The 25,139-nt window shown below is 41.9% G+C and overlaps 1 protein-coding gene across 2 annotated transcripts; it reads left to right on the top strand.

Moving 5' to 3' along the window:
- The first annotated feature begins 2,408 nt into the window (after window positions 1-2,408).
- LOC139639859 (H-2 class II histocompatibility antigen, I-A beta chain-like) lies at window positions 2,409-22,749 on the top strand. Of its 2 annotated transcripts, none has more exons than XM_071514006.1 (7): window positions 2,409-2,506; window positions 2,794-3,066; window positions 18,551-18,764; window positions 19,144-19,211; window positions 21,360-21,473; window positions 22,271-22,297; window positions 22,385-22,749. In XM_071514006.1, the coding sequence occupies exons 1-6, from the start codon at window positions 2,452-2,454 to the stop codon at window positions 22,294-22,296; spliced, it is 750 nt and encodes a 249-aa protein (XP_071370107.1). In that variant the 5' UTR covers window positions 2,409-2,451; the 3' UTR covers window position 22,297; window positions 22,385-22,749. The 2 variants fall into 2 exon arrangements, with proteins under 2 accessions (XP_071370107.1, XP_071370108.1); XM_071514007.1 differs by lacking the exon at window positions 2,409-2,506 and adding an exon at window positions 2,529-2,666.
- Window positions 22,750-25,139: the final 2,390 nt, after the last annotated feature.

The raw sequence follows: 25,139 nt of genomic DNA, 5'->3' as shown, positions 1-25,139 counted from the left end.
AGGGCTGATATATGCACAAAATGTGCAGCAGTGAACCCGTCCCTGCCGGTAAACAATCACCTAGTAACATTGTCAGTGACCCTGTCCCTACTCTTAATGATGTCTCTATGTTACAGACTAGGACTGATGCTGAGTGGCCTAAATGGGAATCTGTTGATTGTTGTAAGGCGTCACATAACATCTGGCATGACCCTGATGGTCGTGTTGTTGCCCCCAAGCAATGCTTCCTGTTTTGATCAGCTTGTCACATGGGTAAACCCATGTTTCAAAAGGGGGGATGAGAGCTACAGCCCACCCCCCTCCATGGAGACATTTTGTAAACATGTAAATAGATTTTATCTAATTAGAGAAATCTTCAAATTTTGAATTTGGGTTTGTTGATATGTTTTCAAAGTGGGTTGAGGCTTTTCCCTGCCACCATGGGGACTCCCAGACGGACGGTATTGAAGCTCTGTAACGAAACAGGACTGAAATGACCAGATGCCTTACTGCTTGTAATAATGTCATATTACCATATGAAGTGTTAATGGCAAGGCAATGTCAACTCCATTAACCCCTCTCTAAGGTCAAGCCATTGTTGGTGGATGAGAGAGCCCTAAACAATCACAAAGCTAACCCAACTAAAACATCTTCACCCACAGGTTCGACAGGCTCAACCATAACAATCCGAGCCATAGCTTTGAGCCCGGTGATCATGTGTACATAGAAGTGTTCAAAAGCAAGTTGTCTCCTAGGTGGGTTGGCCCGTTTCAGGTGCTGCTGACTGCTCATACTGCAGGAAGGTGCCAAGGAAGAGCTGCATGGATACACGCCTCTCACTGCAAACGAACGAGCCAGAGCGCCTGAAGACCCTGAACCCCCTGAACCCCCTGGATGCAAGGCCATCATGAGACCTGGAGGGCCCGGAATGAAAAAAAAAAATCTGAATATTATAAGATCAAGAAGCGATATGGATGGACTGCAATAACTTATAGCTCAACTTGAGTCATACCAGAGCTTTCGTGGCAAACAAGACCAACTGCTACGTCTGAGGACATGTAAATTGCAAGTAATTTACAGCCTGAGACCTTTACCATTTCATAGATATTTGGGCATATAGAAATGGACCTTGTCCTTATGGAACTCCTTCATGTTAAAATGATCAATTCAGTTTTATTCTGTGTTGTCTACTTTACTGTAATACTGCATTTGGCCACCAGAGGTCAAGCTCACAAATGTGCAGGATTCCAGTTTCCTGTCAGATATTCATGATATATAGTCAGATTTGGAAAAATTGGTAAGATCTCAATGTTCTCTGAAGGTTTCAATCACAAACTGATATCAGTCGAAATCCTAAGTTTTCCTATAATGTATATTTGCCTTGCCTTTGTTATTGAAGTTTTCATTCATTGTCTTCTATGCTTCCAACCTCTCTGTATCAAATGTGTTAATCAATAACTTTTGGATGTCTAAATTAGGCTTTGTACGGTGGCTCATTTTCCACTTAAAAAGAAGTTTTAAAGACAGTGATAAGGACAACGGCCGAACAAGGAGTGCATCTATGAGAACATACAACTGACTTTATCTTTTCTTCTGGTGTCACTTGTGTTACGTGTGGGGATGTATGACTTGCATTTTGTTTACTAAGCATATCTGCAGGGTTTTGTTCTTATAGATGATGCCAAATGATTACTAAGTAATCTATGAGCTCTGAGTGTTGTTGGTAGGCTTTATGTTGTTTACTTTTAATAAACTGGTGCCTCCATAACTGCTGTATTACTTTCATAGTGCCATCATGTCATGACTGCAGTTTGATTTGATTGAATGCCCACTGCATATTGACCTGTGTACAAGTTGCATGATCACTCCTTGATGTGAAAGATGATTGGCTGCAGAATGTCAGCTGTTATGAAGAGAAAACAGTGCAGTGACCCAGCGGCATGAACAAGTTCCCTCTTATTTTCCTGAGCAATCTGTGACATCAAGCCAAAGATGCACTGATAGTGCGGCTGGCTACGTTAATTCATGTTCATTCATGTTCATTCATAAACCAGTTGCACTCCCTGCTGAATGTGAGAACGTTTTCATCTCTGAGAAAACTGATAACATTAGAAATCACATTGTCTGCCTGTCTGTCTGTCTGTCTATCTGTGTCTGAGCACTTTCCCACTTTGCTAATCTGTTACTGATCTACGGATAACTGTAGATCTGTAACAGATAGGTGACTGTAATGTATAATAGAGAACTGTAGATTTGTAATAGCTAGATAACTTTATATGCATGATAAGTATAACAGGGTGGATGTAGTTCTCCCATGATGCTCTCTGGCTCTGCCACCAGCAGCCTTTAGGCTGGACTGTCTGCCTGGCAACAGGTGATGCTGGTCATGTGACCAGTGTGTGGCTCCTACATTGGTTTTTATAGCAGGACTCAGTTTCAGTCTGTCAGAGTTTGTGAACTCAGCAGAGGAACATGGCTTCATCTTTTCTGGGCTTTTCCCTCTTCTTCATCAGTCTGTATGGAGCAGGTAGGATCAATACATCAATACCTGGAACTGATCAATAACTAGCTCATAGATAATACTATTCATCAGTCTGTATGGAGCAGGTAGGATCAATACATCAATACCTGGAACTGATCAATAACTAGCTCATAGATAATACTATTCATCAGTCTGTATGGAGCAGGTAGGATCAATACATCAATACCTGGAACTGATCAATAACTAGCTCATAGATAATACTCTTCAGTTTGAATGGAAATTATATTTATATCTGTGAAACTTAACAGATTGATTTTGTCTTTGATCTCCAGATGGATTTGAGGATTATCAGGTGGACCGTTGTGTGTTCAGCTCCACTGAGCTGAAGGACATTGAGTACATTTACTCTATCTATTACAACAAGGTCGAGTTCATCAGGTTCAACAGCTCTGTGGGGAAATATGTTGGATATAATGAACACGGCATGAGGAACGCAGATCGCTTCAACAACGATCCTGCAGTGCTGGGGAGGAGGAAGGCTCAGAAGGAGAGCTACTGCAAACACAACGTTGAGGTCTGGTACAGGAACATGCTGACTAAGACAGGTGAGCTGCTGTTCTCTAATCCAACACCATGAATAAACCTCAACAATAATAAACACATGATTAAAATAATGATTACAGAGCAGATAATTTATTTATTAATATAAATTAAGCTTGACATAGATTTTACAAACCTTTCTGGTCAGATTTGAGTGTTTCTGCTGTTTCAGTTTGATTTGACTTATGTGTGTTTGCTGTGAAACTGTTTTCTTCTATTAAAGATCTATATTGGTTTATAGTTTCTCTACTGATCAGTGAAATCATTTAATGGGAAATTATGTTAATAAGAAGATTGTTACTGAAGTATTTTAATAATTACTCATTATGTATCTGTGGAAATATTGCTTCACTTTAAAGAAAACTTAAAATACCACTAGAGGAAATATTTATATTTATTATGAAGTGTCTTTTAAAAATGTGAATATTTCTCATTTATGTTTTCTATCTGTAAACCCTGAAGCAGACTGAACCAGACCCTCTGGTGGCCAAACACTGCTACTGCAACTAGTAGTACTATTACTGCTATTACTATTACTACTGTCACTACTACTACTAGGCTGCTATTACTGCTACTAAATTATTACATAAATAATCACAGGCAACTGACAAAATGGCTGTGTATCAATGTCGGTATAATGTCAATCCTTTATCATTTGACTTGATACCATCCACACATTGTTGCATAAAGATTAGAGTCTTCCTTACATCCTCTGCATATCTGACTCCAAAGATGGAATAGATCCCCAGTAGGAACTCCCCCCTGAGAAGTCACCTGGCTTCTCAGAGTCGACTCCATCCATGTGAAGAGAGATTTCACTCCCGGCACCGAAGGGTTTCCACACTCCGGCAGCACAGGTGGAGGAGCCTCCGCCACCTAGGAAAAGTACACAACAAACACAGTATCTGACATGAATATATGATGTTTACAACGTGGTGTTCAAGCACTCTGCGTTTAATTCAACTGTCTGCAGTGGCAGCTTAAATGTTTCCATTGCATATGAATCTTGTGTAGGTTAATTAGTCATTAATTAGATACCAAGTTCTAAACAATGACATTATGTTGCAGTGAAGTGGTAAAGAGCTGGTGAGCGTAGGGTTTGAGGATCGCTGCAGACATGTGAGGTGCCACTGACCACTTTCCACATAATGCTGTGAGACGTGTCTACTTTGTTCATTTGGCCTGTTGATATAGGAAACTGTGGGCAAACCACCATAATGTTCGATACGTTACTTCTTTCACTTGCTTTGATCAGAAACAAGACAGACCACAGATTGTAAACCTAAAGCCAGATGCTTGCAGGTGTCTGTCGGTCATTGGTCAAGCATTTGGAGGGTGAGCAGAAATACACTAGTCCCATCATGCCTATTGGAACTTTTGCTCATGACAGTCTCGCATAAGGCTTAGGGTTAGGTTTTGTTAGGTTTAATGGACTCTGGAGTGTATTACTCCTTTGATGTGGTTCATCTGGATAGGTGAGGACGGCCTCATCGATCCCAGATGGGCACTGAATATCAGCCGCCAGGTCTGCCTTAAAGAGCGGATCTTGGGCCAAGTCAACTTCCAACTGTACTTTTGAACGCATTTTTTAAGTGAGAAAGCCATCTAAGTGTTCAAGCACCAGTTTTGCCCCTGTCTTCCTCGCAATGCAGTTATGATGTTGTGTGTGGGACTAATGTATTTCTGTCCTCACCTATCCAGATGAACCGCGCCAAAGGAGTAAAACACAGTTTCATTAAACCAAACGAAACACAGCAGCCCAACCTGTGAATGACTGGAGCTCTGACCTTGTCCGTTACACAGAGTCTGTCTGGATTTCCACTGAAGAGGTAGGGGAGCAGGAGTATGGCAGCAGTTGAGTCCTAAAGGAAAAAACATAACTTTGATCAGTTTTTATAGTATTTTATGACGGCCAAATGTATTTGAAGAACCTCAAAGAAAGTTCTAAATACGTTTGTCTGGACTGGAGCAGACTCTTCTTGCCCCGGCTTCTTTTGTCCTGTTTTGTCTGCTGCTTTTCCAAAGCCTTCCAGCAACCTCTGGTCCACATCAACTTTATAGTTGTGCTTTCAGAGAAAATCTAAAAGATGATAATTTCCATACATTACAAATTTGTCTGGAAGAGTAACTTATTAAAAGTGAAAGTTTTGTACATTAACTCCATTTGAACTCACGATGCTGATATGCTGTAAAGCTCCTGAAGGCTTTGAGTGAAGCAGACTCTCTTTTTTCTCCTTCAGGATGTCTGGTTGGGCCTTTTTGCACTCCGCTTTCATTCTTGGGACATGCATCTGTTCACTATAGCTGTCTTCAGTTCCCTGTAAATGTTATATGACATGTATACTTAATATTATTGGTTTTGTTTAAAAACCAGTGAATATGCATCATGTGAAAACTTGGCGATGAAGGAGAAATCACTGTGGCAGAGCATCTCCATCCTTGCCAGCAGCTGTTTATTCAGACAGAAAAAATAAAAAAATTATCACTAAATTAGAACCAAGGTTTTTTTTTTTCTCCAGACACACCAAGAAGGTTATTATATAATAATGTAAACTGAATGCAAATGTAGCACACAGACCTTGATTTTCTTCTCTGTTTTCACAGGTAAATTCTTAACATTTCCTGAGCCTCTGGTGTCTCCACAGCACTGTCTGTATGGATTAACTCTTCTGCTTACGACTGCTACACACTGCAGGACTTCTCTGAACTTACCCGTGATTTTCTAAATAACAGTTGTGTGTCTTAATTAAGGCAAGATCTTGTCAAAAGCTTGTAGTGTGCAGCAGGCCTTAGGGTGACAACTACCTTGATGCTAACAGGTTATTGGGTATTTTAATTTCCACTTGTGAAGACTTTGCTTTTTTTGCTGGTGGCTGTGATGATTTCCCTTCTGCTGAAGACACCGACAGCTGCTTTTGCCAGGTTGTTCTCTGTGATACTCTGTGACACTCTGTGACACTCTGACACTCTGTGACACTCTGTGACACTCTGTGATACTCTGTGATACTCTGTGACACTCTGACACTCTGTGACACTCTGTGATACTCTGTGACACTCTGTGATACTCTGTGACACTCTGTGACACTCTGACACTCTGTGACACTCTGTGACACTCTGTGACACTCTGACACTCTGTGACACTGACACTCTGTGACACTCTGTTACACTCTGTGACACTCTATGACACGCTGTGACACTCTCTGATACTCTGCGACACTCTATGACACTCTGACACTCTGTGATACTCTGTGACACTCTGTGACACTCTGACACTCTGTGACACTCTGACACTCTGTGATACTCTGTGACACTCTGTGATACTCTGTGACACTCTGACACTCTGTGACACTCTGACACTCTGTGATACTCTTTGACACTCTGTGACACTCTGACACTCTGACACTCTGTGACACTCTGACACTCTGTGACACTCTCTGATACTCTGCGACACTCTATGACACTGACACTCTGTGATACTCTTTGACACTCTTTGACACTCTGACACTCTGTGACACTCTGTGACACTCTGTGACACTCTGAGACACTCTGTGACACTCTGTGACACTCTGACACTCTGTGACACTCTGTGACACTCTGTGATACTCTGTGACACTCTGTGACACTCTGACACTCTGTGACACTCTTTGACACTCTGTGACACTCTGACACTCTGTGACACTCTGTGACACTCTGACACTCTGTGACACTCTGTTACACTCTGTGACACTCTATGACACGCTGTGACACTCTCTGATACTCTGCAACACTCTATGACACTCTGACACTCTGTGATACTCTTTGACACTCTGTGACACTGACACTCTGATACTCTTTGACACTCTGTGACACTGACACTCTGACACTCTGCGACACTCTATGACACTCTGTGATACTCTTTGACACTCTGTGACACTGACACTCTGACACTCTGACACTCTGTGACACTCTGACACTCTGTGACACTCTGTGACACTCTGTGACACTCTGACACTCTGTAATACTCTTTGACACTCTGACACTCTGACACTCTGTGACACTCTGACACTCTGTGACACTCTATGACACTCTATGACACTCTGTGACACTCTGATACTCTGTGACACTCTGACACTCTGTGACACTCTGACACTCTGTGACACTCTGTGACACTCTGTGACACTCTCTGATACTCTGTGACACTCTGTGACACTCTGACACTCTGTGACACTCTGACACTCTGACACTCTGTGACACTCTGTGACACTCTGACACTCTGTGACACTCTGATACTCTGTGACACTCTATGATACTCTGTGACACTCTGATACTATGTGACACTCTATGACACTCTGTGACACTCTGCCTCAGGACTGACAAATGGGATTTGCTCCTTTTTAAACACTCCCAGCTGAGACTCGAAGATAGTGTGCAAGTGTCTTCGGTCAGAGGCTCCTTCAGCTCCGCTGCAATAAGACCTCATTGTGTGTGTTTTTCGTCATTTATGTGAATTGATGTTGCAACACTGTAATTTCCCTTTGGGGATAAATAATAATAATATCTATCCATCCATCCATCCATCCATCCATCCATCCATCCATCCATCCATCTATCTATCTATCTATCTATCTATCTATCTATCTATCTATCTATCTATCTATCTATCTATCTATCTATCATCCATCCATCCATCCATCCATGGAAATTCCAAGGAAATTCATAAATTCAAATGGTTTTGCTCTGTTACAGACACCACATTAAGCAATATGCCAATAGGATTGTAGCCATTCAGTGTGAAGAGCATGCTTTTAAAAATGTACTTACATGTCCTTGTCCTGTGCGACCCGGAGGAAAGGGTAGAGATCCTCTCACTCAGGGAAAGGAAGGTCTGACCATCAATAAGATCAATACCTTTACATGTGAGAGGCATACTTTATGATTTCTGCATGTAGACAAGGTTTCAGCTGAACTGGTGTCTGTTTTAGGGTGACCGACTCCAAATGACCAAGTTGCAGGACAGGCATGTTGAATAATACTGTATGAAATAAAAGGTAGCAAACATGTTCAGTGTTATATTCTTTATCTTAGTCGTTGCAGGTCATTCTCAATAAACTACCTGGTAAAATAAAGGAAATAAATAAATGAATAAATAAAAAAAATAAAAAATAAATGAATAAATAGTCTGACAATAATGGAAGAATTTTACAACTTCCCTGAATTTGATTCAATAGGAGGTTTAAAAAATCTCACTGTTTGAATGGCAAGAGAACGTCAAATGTTGTGCGATATTGCCAATAAAACTATTGGCAAAGTAACATTATTGACCTTATTCAATTTTTTTTCCTAATTTTCTTCCTACCTCCACATTCTCCTCTCTCTCTCAATCGCTCTCTCACCTACCAAACCAAACCCCTTCATTTAATCCCTGAAATGTCCTTTCACATTATTATTAATTGTCCATTAAAATATCAGCTTTAATAAAGTCAGGTTAGTATCATGGGTTTATAAGGGATTTATTCACAGAGACTCTAGAAATGAAGGGATTTTTCATGTCTTTTGTGCAGGTTTACTGGTTATTAATGAGTTATTAATGGAAAGTTCCTGTCTCCCTGAATTTGCATTAAATTAGAAAGTAAGCAGTCAAACATTAAGGGGAGTTTAAGGAGGTTTTGATATTAATAAGATATGATAAGATAAGATAGCACTTTATTAATCCCCTTGGGGAAATAACTGCCTTAACTCATTTTAAGGGTTTTTTTCCATGCATGAAGGTGTGAATTCATGTAAATGGGGATTTTATGGGATTACTGGTTCATAGAGCTCTCTCTCTCTCTCTCTCTCTCTCTCTCTCTCTCACACACACACACACACACCAGCTCATGTGTAAGCAGACTGCTACACAACACTACACCCTCGTTGGGAACTACTTTGACCCATTTGAACTTGGCCTCCCAGTCCTTGTTGTAGCTACATGTTAGTATATAGACAGCGCGTCTCCGTAACCATAGCAACTCACTGTCCCACTCCTGTCAGGAGGAGGGGAGACGCCACAGTGCCGACTCTCTGTGCAGCATGCATGGTAACAAATAACAATATGATAGAAATTTATAGATTTTAATTTTCAAGCTTCAGTTTATCAAAATGCGAGACATTTCCATCTGGTTGCGGGACAATAGGTCTGGGACTGTCCCCCACAAATCGGGACGTTTGGTCACCCTACTGTGTTTGTGTGTGTACCCCTCAGTAGCATTAACACAGGTAGGCAAGGCAAGGCAAGGCAAGGCAGCTTTATTTGTACAGCACATTTCATACACTGGGGTAATTCAAAGTGCTTTACAGAGTGATAGAAATACAGTAAAGGTAAAGGATTTACAATTAAAAAGTGCAAAAGTACAGACAAGAGATACAAAAGATAAAAGACTTAAAAAGTAAACTAGTGCAGTTCAAATCAAGTGAAATAGAAAGATAAAAGAACACAACAAATACTCCCACTTTTAGATGCACATTGTGAGTGAACCCATATGTTTTTCTTTAATTTGTAATTGTCTTGGTATAATTGGTATAATTGTCTTAACTGACAAATTAAGTTCCATAATTCAAAGAACCTTCATATGCAGTGTCGAAGAGAAACTGTGAGTCTGCCATCAGAACTGAAGTAGCTATCAGGGCCGTGGAAAGCCAGTTCTTCACCAGGCAACACCACTATCCAGTGTGGGTCTTCCTAAACTATGTAGCAGTGTAGGTGGCTGTTAAAACTGGATAGGATTTTTCCACATAGATACCAGCTCCCCAAGACTCCAGAAATGTGGTAGATCTTCATAAACACTGGAATATCCTCTGCATGTGCAGTTTCAATAACAAGACAGCTGCCTATCTTGTAAGCCACATGATCCACAGTAATGGACTTGGTTGTAGTGACATGGTCAGGTGTTACATTTCCACCAGTCTACACTGCAGAGCTGTGAGGGACGCTGGACGGTCATGCAGGTGTTCATCTGGGGCATCAGCAGTGAGCATGAACTTTTCCGACCCGTTCTCAGTCCCAACTCGTCCTATGTTGACTCTTTGTCAAATCTGTATAGGACACACCTGGTGTTCCATAGACTCCATGATAAAGCCTCTCAGGCAGTATTAGACGCCTACAACTTTCTCTCCTGGACCAGGAACACATACGAGTTACAGAGTCTGGCTACATTTTCTGCCTATAAGGGATTCCGGTTTGCTGCATTTCTTTGCTTGAGCTCTTTGGTGCTAATATTAATTTTAAGAAATTTGTTAATATGGTTGTAGATCAATTTCAAGGCCAAATGTAAAAAAAAAAAAAAAAAAAGACACTTGCATTTTGGCATTTGATGTCACCTGCTAAATAAATAAATACATTTGTCTCATATAACAAGTTATTTCAGTGGCATCTCAATAAACTCCATAAAAGATAGCACTTTATAACGACTGTATCGTTACATCTACTTTACAATAAGCATAATTTAAGTAGAAGAATGAGCCGGGAATTAACGTTTCTAAACGTTGCATAATCCATTTCGTCATTGAACATACCTCTTTCTGCCCGTGAAACACAGCTGATGAAATCGCGACAAAATAGCACCAACAAAAGTATATTTTTGTAATTTTTTGGATTATATCCTCTTATAACATCAACCTGTTGGTTCAGACTGTATTGCATCTTAGTAATATTGAGTAGTTTGCCTTTTCACAACTGTAACCTTCCACCCGGAAAATCTACAGTTTGCAAAAAGGCATAAGCCACGGTTTGGCTATAGACCTATCCGTTCAATAACACCTGGTAGTGTTAAGCTGTTGATTGTTATATATTGGTATGGACAGATCCCCACTGGTTCAGAGCAGATGGTTCTTGTTCTCCAACTCTTGTCACTGCTTCTATTAATGTTGTTAATTTAGGTGGTTCATGATGAAAGTATGTTGCCTATAGGGGCTCTCTCTGCCAGATTTAGATGGGCGAGTTCCTTAGTTGTGTTCCTCTGGAAGTTGGATATTGGAAGCAGATATTGATAATAAGACTTATCTCATGGAATGTAGGTGGCCTTAACGGACCTGTTAAGAGGGCAAGGATCTTCTCCCATCTTAAAGATCTCAAACCTGACATTGTTTTCTTACAGGAAACTCATTTGTGATAAATCAAACCCCAAAACAACACTGCGTTCTAAAATGGCACAGACCTTACTTTCTTTTACGAACCAATGCGGTTGTATTGATCCCTGGAGAGCTTTACATCCAGAAGATAAGCGATTCTCTTTTTTTTTACATGTCCATAACTCTCACTCACGTATTGATTATTTTTTCATTGATAAGAGCCTTCTTCCATCAGTTGCCTCGGTTGAATATCTGGCCAGGGTTAACTCAGATCACTCCCCTCTCAGTCTTGATCTCACTTTTACAAATCAACCCAAGGAGTTCCGCTCTTGGAGACTGGATCCCACTCTCCTATCAGATCCTGAATTTTGTACTCTAGTCAGTGAATCAATTGATTTTTTTCTTGACACTAATAGAACTGAAGATATTAGCCCTAGTCTGCTATGGGAGACTCTTAAAGTTTTTTTGCGGGGAAAAATCATCTCTTACACTGCACATATTAAAATGGTACATAAAATGCGACATACTGAATTACTAAAATCTATATCTGACCTAGACATCCCCAGAACAAAAAATTGAACTACCGACTGAGTTCAATCTTCTCTCAACTAATGAGGCGGAGAAAATGATACTAAAAACACGTGGCATGCTTTATGAACATGGCGATAAAGCGGGGCGCCTTCTAGCAAGCCAGCTGAAGAGCAGACTAGCATCACAGATGATACCCAAAATACAGAACAGCTCTGGTCAAATTGTCACTGACCTACCTGGTATCAATGAGGTCTTTACCTCCTTTTACTCCAACCTCTATAGTTCAGAATCACCAAAAGACCCCTCTGTGTTGCGTAACTTTGTCTCAGAGCTGGAATTTCCGGAACTACCCACTGAATATAAAAACAGCTTGGAAGCTCCGTTACAAATAGTGGAAATCACAGAAGCTATCAAGTCGCTGCAAAGTGGCAAATCTCCAGGGCCAGATGGCTTTCCAGTTGAATTTCTTTTTTTAAGTTTTCTGAACAACTCACCCCCTTACTTTTAGACATGTTTAACCATTCTTTGCAAGATGGTATGTTACCTCCCACCCTTACTCAGGCATCTAAATCTCTGATACTGAAAAAAGGCAAAAATCCTGGCAAATGCTCCTCTTACCGGCCCATTTCTGTTCTCAATGTAGATGTAAAGGTGCTAGCAAAGATCCTGGCCCGCAGACTGGAGACAGCTCTACCTACCATCATATCAGAGGACCAAACCGGATTTATCAGAAACCGCCATTCCTTTACGAATGTGTGCCGTCTTCTTGATATTATGCTATCTTTGTCGCTCTCTCTCCTGTCCCTGAAGCAGTCATATCGCTGGACACGGAGAAGGCTTTCGATCGGGTGGAGTGGAGCTATCTGTTCTCCTGTCGGAGAACAAATTCGGATTTGGTGAACATTTTATTTCCTGGGTGCGATTATTATACACTTCCCCACAAGCTTGCGTGTCTACCAACTCAATTCGGTCGAAATTTTTTCCTCTCACTCGCCAAGGATGTCTCCCCCCTCCTTTTTGCAATAGCCATTGAACCTTTATCAATTGCATTAAAAGCAGATAGGCTTTTTTCTGGCATTGGGAGGGGGGGAGTCGAACATAAAGTCTCCCTATATGCAGATGACCTGCTTGTTTATGTTTCAGACCCTGTGAGATCCTTCCCACATATTTTAAAGACTCTGAATACCTTCAGAACGTTCTCTGGGTATAAGTTAAATATTGATAAAAGTGTATATTTCCCTATTAACCAGCCAGCTGAGAACATATTGCAGTGTAATTTTCCATTTAATTTCTCCCTCGCAGGATTTAAATACTTAGGGATCAATATTGCTCGTATTATTGGTTCGCTGCATGAAAGTAACTTCTCTGTCCGACAAAAGTCCGACAAAAGTAAAAGTAGACCTTCAGAGGTGGAATAGCTTACCTCTCACGTTAGCAGGACGGATCCAATGCATCAAAATGAACATTGTCCCAAGGTACCTTTACTTATTCCAATGTCTACCTCTGTTCCTTCCTAAATCCTTCTTCCGTAAGATCGACTCTGTGATTTCCTCCTTCATATGGGGAAGTAAACCCCCGAGACTTAACAAATCCCTACTACAGCAACCTAAATCAGAGGCTGGAATGGGACTTCCAAATTTACAGCGCTATTACTGGGCAGCCAATATGCAAAAGATTGCATATTGGGCCATATTGGTGCCAGCTAGAATCACATTTTTGTCATTCCAACTCTTTGAAATCTTTGGTATGCCATGGCAAACAGCTCAAACCAAAACAGTATAGTTCCAGTCCAGTAGTCCTATCCACACTAAAAATCTGGCAACAAATTAAGAAACACTTCAACTGGAATACACTCCCCCTGACTACACCAATTTGTAACAATGACCTATTTAAACCAGCTAAAATCGACTTCAGATTTTCTCTCTGGTATAGACATTTCCTGAGCATGTTAGGTGACCTCTACCACGAAGGCATTTTTGCCAGCTTCGCCTATCTGTGTACTACATTTAATCTTCAACAGTCTGACCTTTTCAGATATTTTCAAATCCGACACTTTCTCCAATCTAACACACCATCTTTCCCAAATGCCCCACGCGCCACTGGAATTGATCTCCTTATACCGTTGACGAGAATGACAAAGCGTCATATTTCTTTTTTATACAACCTCATAACCCCAGACACACCACCTGCCCTCATTAAAATAAAGACAGAATGGGAAACAGAATTAGGAGTCACTTTTTCAGACATGTGGTGGGAGGAGGCACTGGAAGAAATACATTCTTGCTCATCCTGTGCAAAGCTCCAGCTTATTCAGTTTAAAATACTTCACAGGGCGCATTACAGTAAATCCAGGTTATCAAGAATATTCCCTGATATTATCGATTCCTGCGAAAGATGCTCACAGTCTCCCTGTAGTCTTACTCACATGTTTTGGTTATGCCCAAAACTGGCAGATTATTGGAATTCTTTCTTTAAGGTTATTTCAGAGGTATTAGAGCTAACGATTGAGCCCTCCCCTCTTGGTGATTGCTATATTTGGCATTCCTGAAGAAGGCAATCACTTTTCGGTGAAACACGCAAATGTAATTTCATTTACTTCCCTAATAGCTCGCCGGAGAATTCTTCTCCTATTGAAACATCGAACACCACCCTCTAGCGCCTCTTGGTTAGGTGATGTAATGTCTTCCCTTGACATGGAGAAGATCAAGTTCTCACTGCTGGGTTCGACTGCAAAATTCTTTAATCACTGGCAACCTCTTATTTCCTACTTTAAGAATTTATCCTCTCTCTCCTCGGACTAGTTGGCTAATATGTCTACAAGCCTAGCAATCACTTAGAGGGTGAGCAGTTAAGATCTTATTTAATATGATATATCCTTCCCCCTTTTTTTTATTTTATTTATTTATTTATTTTATATGTGATGTATTTTTTATTTTTTGTGATGCTATTTTGTAATCTTTTACAATAAAATGTGTTTACAAAAAAAAAAGAATCAGTGAAGCCCGTTTGAATTAACTTGTGTTGAACAAGAGAAGACAGGTATGTGTTTTGTAGCTCTGATAAAAACTTTCTGTCCAAGTTTCCAATTTTAAAATACATCACTGTCAGTTTGTGTTTTAACTTCTTTGACCCCAGGGGCTTTACCTCCTCAAACTCATCCAAGTAAAGTTTAAGTTGGACAGTGTTTTTTTGACAAAGCAAAGTTACTCTTGCAGATATCACCATCAGTGAAGTCTCGAAGTACATCATCAATGCCAGGGTCAACATCTCTGTTTAACATTGCCATTCATTTTCAGCAACTCTCTGTAAAATGTTATGGAGCAGGACATACTGAAATGTGGCCCTGTTAGTTTGATCTTCACCTTTTAAATGGATCTCAATTGGCTTTACCATCCCATGATGACAACATTGTTGTTCCAGTGTCCACTCAGTATTTATGGCTCTACATTCCTCAAAAAGCTTAAAAGTTCACTCAAATCATCATCATCATCAACAACACTGATGTTGATCTTCTGGAGGTGAAACCTCATTGCTTGAGACAAAAAGGAGTCAAAAATTGTCTGGAGATCACCTCTGTGCTTGTAGGCACAACAGCGGGAACACAGTGCTTCTCTCTAACTTTAAATGAATAGTTCACCCAAAAACAAAAACTCTGTTTCTATATATATAGGTTGTATGCAGGATTTCATACATCCATTTAGACCACATGTTAATAAAACATTTGGCTAATTTTGGTGATACAGCCCAATGTGCCTAATTTGTTTTATCAGTGAAAAGAAGTTTTTGTTGCATATAGGACAGTTAAATTAAGTTGCCATGATTTCTTCTAAAAACATTGGCATGTTGATAGGTGATTCTCCGATCCATTAATCTCAAGACAATGTGCATCCTCAACAGTTCATTTTGTCACTCTAAGAACATACAAAAACAGAAAACTGTGTAAACAATTGGAAAGACATTGTTTTAATCAGCAAAAGAGCTTCAACTTCTGTCAATAGTTGTGTTATATCTGGAGAGGAACTATTTTTTCTCAAAGACGTACTACCCTCTAAGCCGGTGGAAGCTCCACAGAGCCAGAAGAATCCAGAAATAACTGCTGACAGAAAGCTTTTTTTTTTTTTTTTTCAAGATAACATACTGACACCTGTATGATTATACTGTGAGCATCATGTTTTGCAAAACAGCGTTTATCATAGTTTTCACAGACTGTGGTGTATGCCCCTAGGTTTCTATTGCAGTAGAGTAGAGTGGGGGGTTGCCTGGTGTGACCGGACAGGCGGAGCAGGCGGCTAGCCAAGTTCTGGTTTCTACTAATAGGGATCATGACGGAAAACATGTTGTTTGGGCCCAGGGTTCAAAATGCCAAACTATTCCTTTAACACAGTTAAACCATGTTTGTAATGGCGCCGGACATTTCTTACTTATTGGACAATGTCCCAGAGTGTAATGCCATTTTTCTGTGGGAATGAGTCAGAAAGGACAAATAAAAAAAAATGTAGTGTAAATGACAGCTGTTTTTAAGTCTTTTGGTGCAAGTCCAAGTCAAGACTCAAGTCACTTGAGACAACTCTCAAGTCAAGTTCCAAGTCTTAATTCTCCAAGTCTTAATTCTTCATAATTGGAAGTCAAGATGCAAGTCTTTCAGGTCTGTGAATGCTGATGCCCATTACAATGACATGGGACCAGTTCTTGTGGTTTTTAAAGTTTTCCTTTCAAATCTTTTTTTTTTTATTATTATTTTTCTTTGCTGTGCACCTGGCTAGAACATTTTGGCAGGGATTTAACTGATAACTGTGCCTCCACATATATTTCTTCGTTTTTCCCTACTGATGTGGCTGAATCTTTGCCAGGAGGATTTGATGCCATATTGACTTCATTAAATTGGAGTGAGCAGATTATTTTTTCAACTGCATTCTAATTCCCTAAATCCCTAACACAAATATTGGAATTATTGCCTATCAGACATTGTTTGGACAAAATAGCCTACACTTGGACTACTTGGACAGCTTGTTAAGTTTCCGTCTTTTAGAGACATTACAAAAAAAGGCCACCCCAGATTTTTTATTTTATTTATTATTATTATTTTTTTTTACTTTTTGTCGGTAGTAACTCCAGACCCGGCACCGGGATCTGGAGTGGAAGAGGTTTCAAAAGTGGGTTTTCTTTGACTTAACAGAACATGTTGAATAAGTTGACTTTCTGTCTTAGACTGATCATTGTAACTGGGTGGAGGCCATGAATACAGGTTTTCTCATAATTGCAGGTACAATATACAGACTTAAAGGCATCTGTAATAATCTTTAATATTTATAAAAACGAAAAACATCTATATCTATAATGAAAATTGGCATATAAAAATGAATTTGTATGCTAGCGGGTGTTGTGCATGCTTAACAAATAAAACGGTGTTATAAAGTCATGGTTGGGTTTATTAAAATGATAAAGAATGGCCTAGTCTTCCCCACATAAAAAATGGCTAACTATAGACTTTACGGCTCAGTTGAAAAGAGGAATGATAGAAAATATCCCAACTATAAACAGCATCTGCTGGGCAGCTTTGTAACCTTTTCAACTGAAAACGAACTTTAGCTAGCAAACTAACGTCCTTTGATTTAACATTTCATTGAGTGGGTTTTTATTTACGACTAAGCAAGTAGGCTACATTTTTATTCCCATGACTGAATGTTTCAGACAGAATCAAAACCAAACTACATCAACTTCAAAAATATTAAGTTGTAAGGTCTTTAGTTGTTACACTGATACGAGAGTGCTGCTCACCTGGCCAAACAGTCGTCTCTCTCTTCTCTTAACGCAGCTGGATCAGTCCACAAGAAACCAGGGAAAGATACCGGTATATGTCCTGTCGCATTTGCCAGTTTCTGTCTGGCTGTGAAAAGCATGGCCTCTACTGCTAAATATGCAAATCTGGTACTTTGGTACTTTTTGTTTTTTAGCTGAACATTTTAATGAGAAATATATGTATGTAGTAATGTAATGTAATTAAAATCAAAATGTGTAAAAAGCAAAGCTGTTGATAAAAGGCACAACTACTGTAAAACACAGTTTAGCATTAGTGTTGAACATATGTTGATAACTCAAAAGCTGCAAATCCCATCACTTAGATATTTATATTGTGAGTAGCAGACAAGGTATGTGTACCTAGTGTGAAAATTATCACAGTTTAAAAAATTTTGAAGTCTGTAGAGTGGCTGGAGTGCTTGATGACATCACGCACTCCAGCAGACTGAACATTCCTCATTTCTATGGGACCGAAAAATCACTTTTAAAAACAGTGAGCAACAATGAGGGAGCCATACGCCAAAGTAAAAGTTAAAACAATGATTTATTAACTAAAACTACGGGTAAATAAGCACAAACTACATCAAACCAAAACAGAACAAAAGATGTGCAGGTGAGGAGGGAGAGAACCCCGGGCCCCCGTGCTTTCCATCGGCTCTGATGACGACCCGGCCCTCCAGGATCCTGAAGAAGACTAAGCACACAGGAGGGTCGTCACACAGAAAACACAAAAACACTAAAATGATAACTCAAACGGCTCAAACTGCATTAAAGTTAAAAATCTGTCCTGAAGAATTAAGTAATATTAAGTAATAATGATACGCTAAAAATGGTAATAATAAAAATAATAATAATAATAATAATGATAATAATAATAATAATAATAATAATAATAATAATAATACTAATAATAATAATACCACCCTGTGTCCTCCAGCTCCCCCCTCTGTCAGGCTGAGCTCAGTGTCGCCCCCTGGTGGGAAACACACTGCCATGATAATAATAATAATAATAATAATAATAATAATAATAATAATAATAATAATAATAATAACACCACCCTGTGTCCTCCAGCTCCCCCCTCTGTCAGGCTGAGCTCAGTGTCGCCCCCTGGTGGGAAACACACTGCCATGCTGATGTGCAGCGTCTACGACTTCTACCCAAAACAAATCCGTGTGACCTGGCTGAGAGACGGAAAGGTCGTGACCTCTGATGTCACTTCCACTGAGGAGCTGGAGGACGGGGACTGGTACTACCAGATCCACTCCCACCTGGAGTACACACCCAGGTGAGTCCAGATCCAGATCCACCTGGAGTACACACCCAGGTGAGTCCAGATCCAGATCCACCTGGAGTACACACCCAGGTGAGTCCACATCCAGATCCACCTGGAGTACACACCCAGGTGAGTCCAGATCCACCTGGAGTACACACCCAGGTGTATCCAGATCCAGATCCACCTGGAGTACACACCCAGGTGAGTCCAGATCCACTTGGAGTACACACCCAGGTGAGTCCAGATCCACCTGGAGTACACACCCAGGTGAGTCCAGATCAGTTCAGTAATAACATGTGACACTAAACCAACCTGTGTGTGTGTGTGTGTGTGTGTCTGTGTCTGTGTGTGTGTGTGTGTGTGTGTGTGTGTGTGTGTGTGTGTTGAACAGGTCTGGAGAGAAGATCTCCTGCATGGTGGAGCACGCCAGCCTGAACACTCCTTTGATCCAGGACTGGGGTAACTACCTGTCTGTCTGAATACCTGCCTGTCTGTCTGTCTCTCTACCTGTCTGTCTGTTGACCTGTCTGTCTCTCTGCCTGTCTGTCTGTTGACCTGTCTGTCTCTCTGCCTGTCTGTCTCTCTGTCTGTCTCTCTGCCTGTCTGTTTGTCTCTCTGTCTCTCTGCCTGTCTGTCTCTCTGTCTGTCTCTCTTCCTGTCTCTCTCTCTGCCTGCCTGTCTGTCTCTCTGCCTCTCTCTCTCTCTGTCTATCTCTCTGCCTGTCTGTCTGTTGACTTGTTTGTCTCTCTCTGCCTGTCTGTCTCTCTGTCTGTCTGTCTGCCTGTCTCTCTCTCTCTCTGTCTATCTCTCTGCCTGTCTGTCTGTTGACTTGTCTGTCTCTCTCTCAGTCTGTCTCTCTACCTGTCTGTCTGTTGACCTGTCTCTCTCATAACCTGCCCCCTCGACATTATCCCCACCAGCCTCCTTAAAGGAGTTTCGGACGTAGTCGGCCCTAGCATCCTCTCCATCATTAACAGCTCTCTGACCAGCGGTACTGTTCCATCATATTTCAAACATGCAGTTGTCCAGCCCCTCCTTAAAAAACCTAATCTGGATCCCATCATTTACAACAATTTCAGGCCCATATCTAAACTACCATTTTTATCTAAAATTATTGAAAAGGTTGTTCTGTCACAGCTCATGTCCCATCTGAATCACAATAACATCCTTGAGAAATTCCAATCTGGTTTCAGGGCCCTCCATAGTACAGAATCAGCCCTGCTTAAGGTATCAAACGACCTGCTCCTTGCTATTGATTCCGGAGATTGTGCAGTACTACTCCTACTGGACCTCACTGCTGCTTTTGACACTGTTGACCATGCCATATTAATTGACTGTCTCAAAAATGGAGTCGGTATTGGTGGTAACGCTCTGGCCTGGCTCACCTCATACCTGAATAACAGAACCTTCTCTGTCAATATAGGCTCCTTCTCCTCATCTTCAGCCAATATCTCCAGTGGGGTCCCTCAAGGCTCTATCCTAGGTCCAATTCTGTTTTCCATTTACATGCTCCCGCTAGGTCAAATCATTCAAAAATATAACATTTCGTTCCACTGTTACGCAGATGATACACAGCTTTACCTCCCTCTAAGACCTGATGACCAACACACTTTAAGAAATCTAAAGAACTGCCTTGACGACATAAACTGCTGGATGGACCAAACTTTCTCCAATTAAACAACAACAAATCTGAAATTGTTCTATTTGGCCCTCCCGATTCCATAAACATTATTACCAAAAACCTGGGCCAGCTAGCTACCTATGTCAAACCGTCCGCCAAAAATCTGGGTGTGATATTTGATTCGGCCCTTAAATTTGACAAACAGGTCAAATCAGTAGTTAAAGCCAGCTTCTTCCAACTAAGAAACATCGCTAAAATCAAGCAATTTGTCTCTTTCTGTGACTTTGAAACAGTCATCCATGCTTTTATTTCATCTCGACTGGACTACTGTAACTCCCTATATTTTGGTATTAGTCAGTCTTCCATGTCACGCTGACAACTAGTCCAAAACTCTGCTGCCAGGCTTCTGGCTGGCTCCATGAAGAGGGACCACATCCCCCTTGTGCTGGCCTCTCTTCACTGGCTCCCCATACGCTTCAGAATCAATTTTAAAATTCTACTGTTTGTTTTTAAATGCCTTAATGGGTTAGTGCCTGCCTATTTGTCAGAGCTCCTCTGCACCCCTGCAACCCCCAGGGTCCTCAGGTAGTCTAACCGAGAGCTCTTGGTCGTTCCACGGTCTAGTCTAAAGCTCAAGGGAGATTGTGCCTTTGCGGTTTCAGCCCCTCCCCCTCTCAGTCAGGTCCGCCCCCTCCATCAACACTTTTAAATCCAGGTTAAAAACTCACTTCCACTGCCTAGCATTCGAATCCTCCTGACTGCTGTGTGGGTAGAGGTGTGCGTGCTCCTGTATGTGTGCATCCGTTTGTGTATATGTGTTGTTGCCCTGTTTTTTTTTATTTCCGTGTATTCTTACTCATTGTATTTGTTATGTTTTTCCCATTGTGTGCCCACTGTCTGGTGTCTTTGCACTGTACAGCACTTTGGTCAACTACAGTTGTTTTAAATGTGCTCTACAAATAAATAAACTTGAACTCTCTCAACAGATCCTTCGATGCCTGAGTCTGAGAGAAACAAGATCGCCATCGGAGCCTCAGGACTGGTTCTGGGTCTGATCTTATCTCTGGCTGGATTCATCTACTACAGGAGGGAGGCCCAAGGTCAGTCCACTAGACCAGTTTGTCACGTGTGTCGAGAAACTTGGGGGCTGGACCCAAACGCAGACCGGCACACAGAGAACTGGGAATATGTAAAAGGTTTTAATGGGGAACTGAGGCAAAGTACAAAATAAAGCAGGTAATCCAAAAAGGCAAAAACTAAACAAACAAGGAGTCCAAGGCTGGCAGGTAGTTAGACGAAAAGACTTACTAAACGAACACAGGGAATCAGGGCAGGTAACCAGGCGAGGAACATGAGGAACACAACACATAACAAAATGATGAACTGGCAACACACACTGAAAAACACAGGCTATATATACAGACAGGGACTTATGACACACTAGGAACAGCTGGCAGGAGGGGAGAGAGTCCGGGAGCCAATGGGCTGGAAACAGGCAGGTGAAGGGGGAACAGAAACAGGACTAACGGGCCGATGGCTGACAGGTGTGTGTGTGCTGAAGGATGGAAAGTCCGAGGACATCTGGTGGCTGGCAGGAGGATGGCAGGACTGGGGAGTGAAAGGAGAGGTTGACCAGGACACAGGGGCAGACAGGAGCAGATCATGACACAGTTCAGACCGGTTCAGACCGGTTTAGTCTGGTTAACAGCAGTCTCTTCTTCTCTTGTGTTTATATGAGTCAATAACAGCAGTCACTTCTTCTCTTGTGTTTATATGAGTCAATAACAGCAGTCTCTTCTTCTCTGGTGTTTATATGAGTCAATAACAGCAGTCTCTTCTTCTCTGGTGTTTATATGAGTCAATAACAGCAGTCTCTTCTTCTCTTGTGTTAAATCAGGACGGATCCTGGTTCCCACTAACTGAGGTAGGAATCCTAAACTTGTCCCTGTTGTCTGTTTGTCTCCTGAAGGAAAAGTCAGCTGGAATTCAACCTGCTTTCTTGTGTTTTCAGTGCTGCCACCTGCTGGAGAGGAGGAGCTGCTGTTTCTGCTTCAAGCTTCTGTGACACGCTGCACATGTGCTGTGACATACGTGATGTGAGGCACATGTATGTAGCGTGACGTGTGTCTGAGCGTCACTCTGATGTCTTTGTGATCTGAAGCTTCACTTCCTGTGTGACATCACTGTTTTCCAGCGACTAACTTCCTCAAAGTGACTCAGACTAAAGGAAGAACATCTGATCCTCCTTCTGTCCTTTAACTTCATCTGTAAAATCACACAATCAGCTGCTTCAATATTTTAGGTTTTCTGAGTGTTAGATTCTTATATTTCTACTGGAGTGAGATGTCTTTTCCTACAATAAAGCTTTGGAAAACACTCTGTCACGTTGTTATTTTAGCTGAGACTCTCCTCATGTTTGTTTGTGTGTCAGAAACATGTCAGCATCACATTAATGATCCATGGGAAACGTCTCACATGTCATCCTTACATATTTAGTTGTATATTTATTATATTCTCTGTGTCATTGATTATGAAGCTCTGTCCATATTTACAGCCCGTCATCGATCATAAACCCATCGGCACATATCCATCGCTGTGATATTCCATATCTTTATATTAACTCCTGTGATCACACAACATGAAAACCTGTGAAAACACTTTTTAAATGATCTTCATGAGGATCCATCCTGAAACATTCGTGGTTTCTGAGTGTTTTCACCAACACTAACTTATGATAACGGACCATATTCTGGATCCACCGACTTTAGATCAATAAACACAACGCGACACTTAGAAACCAGGAAGCCGAGGACAAGAAATCCACCGACTCCGAGGACCGATCCCAGCTTTCCTCTGGTATTATCTTCCAGTTTCTCCTCCCAGTCTGTTTGAATCTGAGCAGCTGAAGATGTTTCTAGAGACATTATTATATAAAAGAGAGGAACCAGACCTTTGAGATCCAGCTGGTTTGTTCAGGAAGGTTTAGTTTACAGGTCGGACCTGAAGGAAGCAGAATAATAATAATAATAATAATACGTCTTATTAGTCTTGTATAGCGCTTTTCTAAATACTCAAAGACGCTTCACATACAGGGTAACATCATTTAATAAGTACATTTATAATAAAAAAATAAAAGACAAGAATAAGGGAGGGGGGAGGGAGGGGAGGGTGCAGGGGAGGGTGCAGCAACTGAGAAGGCCCTGTCACCCCAGGTCCGGAGCTTGGTCCTGGTGGTTACGTCCGCAGACCTGAGGCATCGGGTAGGGGTGTGTCGGGGGAGGAGGTCGGAGAGGTAGGGAGGGGCCGGGCTGTTTATGGCTTTGTAGGTGATGAGTAGTATTTTGAAGTCAATTCTGTATTTGACCGGGAGCCAGTGGAGGTTGTGAAGGACAGGGGTGATGTGGTCTCGGCGGCGGGTGGAGGTGAGCAGGGGGGCAGCAGAGTTCTGGACGTATTGAAGTTTATTGAGGATTCTGTTGGGTGAGCCGTAGAGGATGCTATAGCAGTAGTCGAGTCTGGAAGTTATGAGGACATGGATCAGTGTTTCAGCAGAGGCAAAGGACAGGGAGGGCCGGAGGGGGGCGATGTTCCTGAGGTGGAAGAAGGCAGTTTTTGTGACCTGGTTGACATGAAGTAGGAAGGAGAGGGTGGGGTCGAGGATGATTCTGAGGTTGTGGACCTGGGTGGAGGAGGTGACGATGGAGCCATCGATGTTGAGTGAGAAGGTCTGGGCGGAGCGGGTGAGGGAGTTTGGGCCGATGATGAGGACTTTGAGAAAGTTCTGTTGCATCCATGATTTAATGTCAGCAAGGCAGGAGGTCAGGGTGGAGTGGGTGGTTGAGGTGAAGGTCTTGGAGGAGAGGTAGAGTTGAGTGTCATCGGCGTAGCGGTGGAAACGGAGGCCGTGTTGGCGGAGGATCTGTCCAAGAGGAAGGATGTACAGGATGAAGAGGAGGGGACCAAGCACTGAACCCTGGGGGACACCGTAGGTGACTGGGGCGGTGGAGGATTTTCAGTTGTTTATGGAGATGTATCGGTGTCTGTCAGAGAGAAATGAGGTGAGCCAGGAGAGGGCGGTGCTGGTGATGCCGAGGGAGTGTTGAAGGCGAGCGAGGAGGATGGAACGGTTGATGGTGTCAAAGGTCAAGGAGGATGAGGATGGTGAGGAAGCCAGAGTCAGCAGAGAGAAGTATGTCGTTGGTGGTTTTCAGCAGGGCGGTTTCAGTGCTGTGTTTGGAGCGGAAGCCGGATTGGAAAGGTTCATAGAGGTTGTTGGAGTCGAGGTGGGATTTGAGCTGAGCAGCGACAGCTCGCTTAAGAATTTTGGACAGAATAATAATAATTAATAATAATTGATTACATTTATATAGCGCTTTTCTAGGTACTCAAAGCGCTTCACATATGATGGGGGGGGGTCTCAACTCATCCACCACCGATGTGTAGCACCCACCTGGGTGATGCACGGCAGCCAGTTTGCGCCAGAACACTCACCACACATCAGCTATCTCAGTGGAGAGTAGAGGACTGAAAGAGCCAATTAGGTAACGAGGGATGATTAGGTGGCCATGATGGAAGGAAGGCCTGTTTGGGAATTTTGCCATGGCACCGGGGTTACACCCCTACTCTTGCGATGAGTGCCGATGGGATCTTTATTGACCACAGAGTCAGGACCTCGGTTTAACGTCTCATCCGAAGGACGGTGCTCACTCACAGGACAGAGTCCCTGTCTCTGCCCTGGGGCATTGGGGATATTATTCATAAGACCA

Source organism: Centroberyx affinis, unplaced genomic scaffold (assembly GCF_046629955.1).
Source record: "Centroberyx affinis isolate AG114_WGS23_722 - 3 ecotype Tasmania unplaced genomic scaffold, CSIRO-AGI_Caff_v1 ptg007875l_1, whole genome shotgun sequence".
NCBI lineage: Eukaryota > Metazoa > Chordata > Actinopteri > Beryciformes > Berycidae > Centroberyx > Centroberyx affinis.
This window is presented reverse-complemented; position numbering and strand designations above follow the sequence as displayed.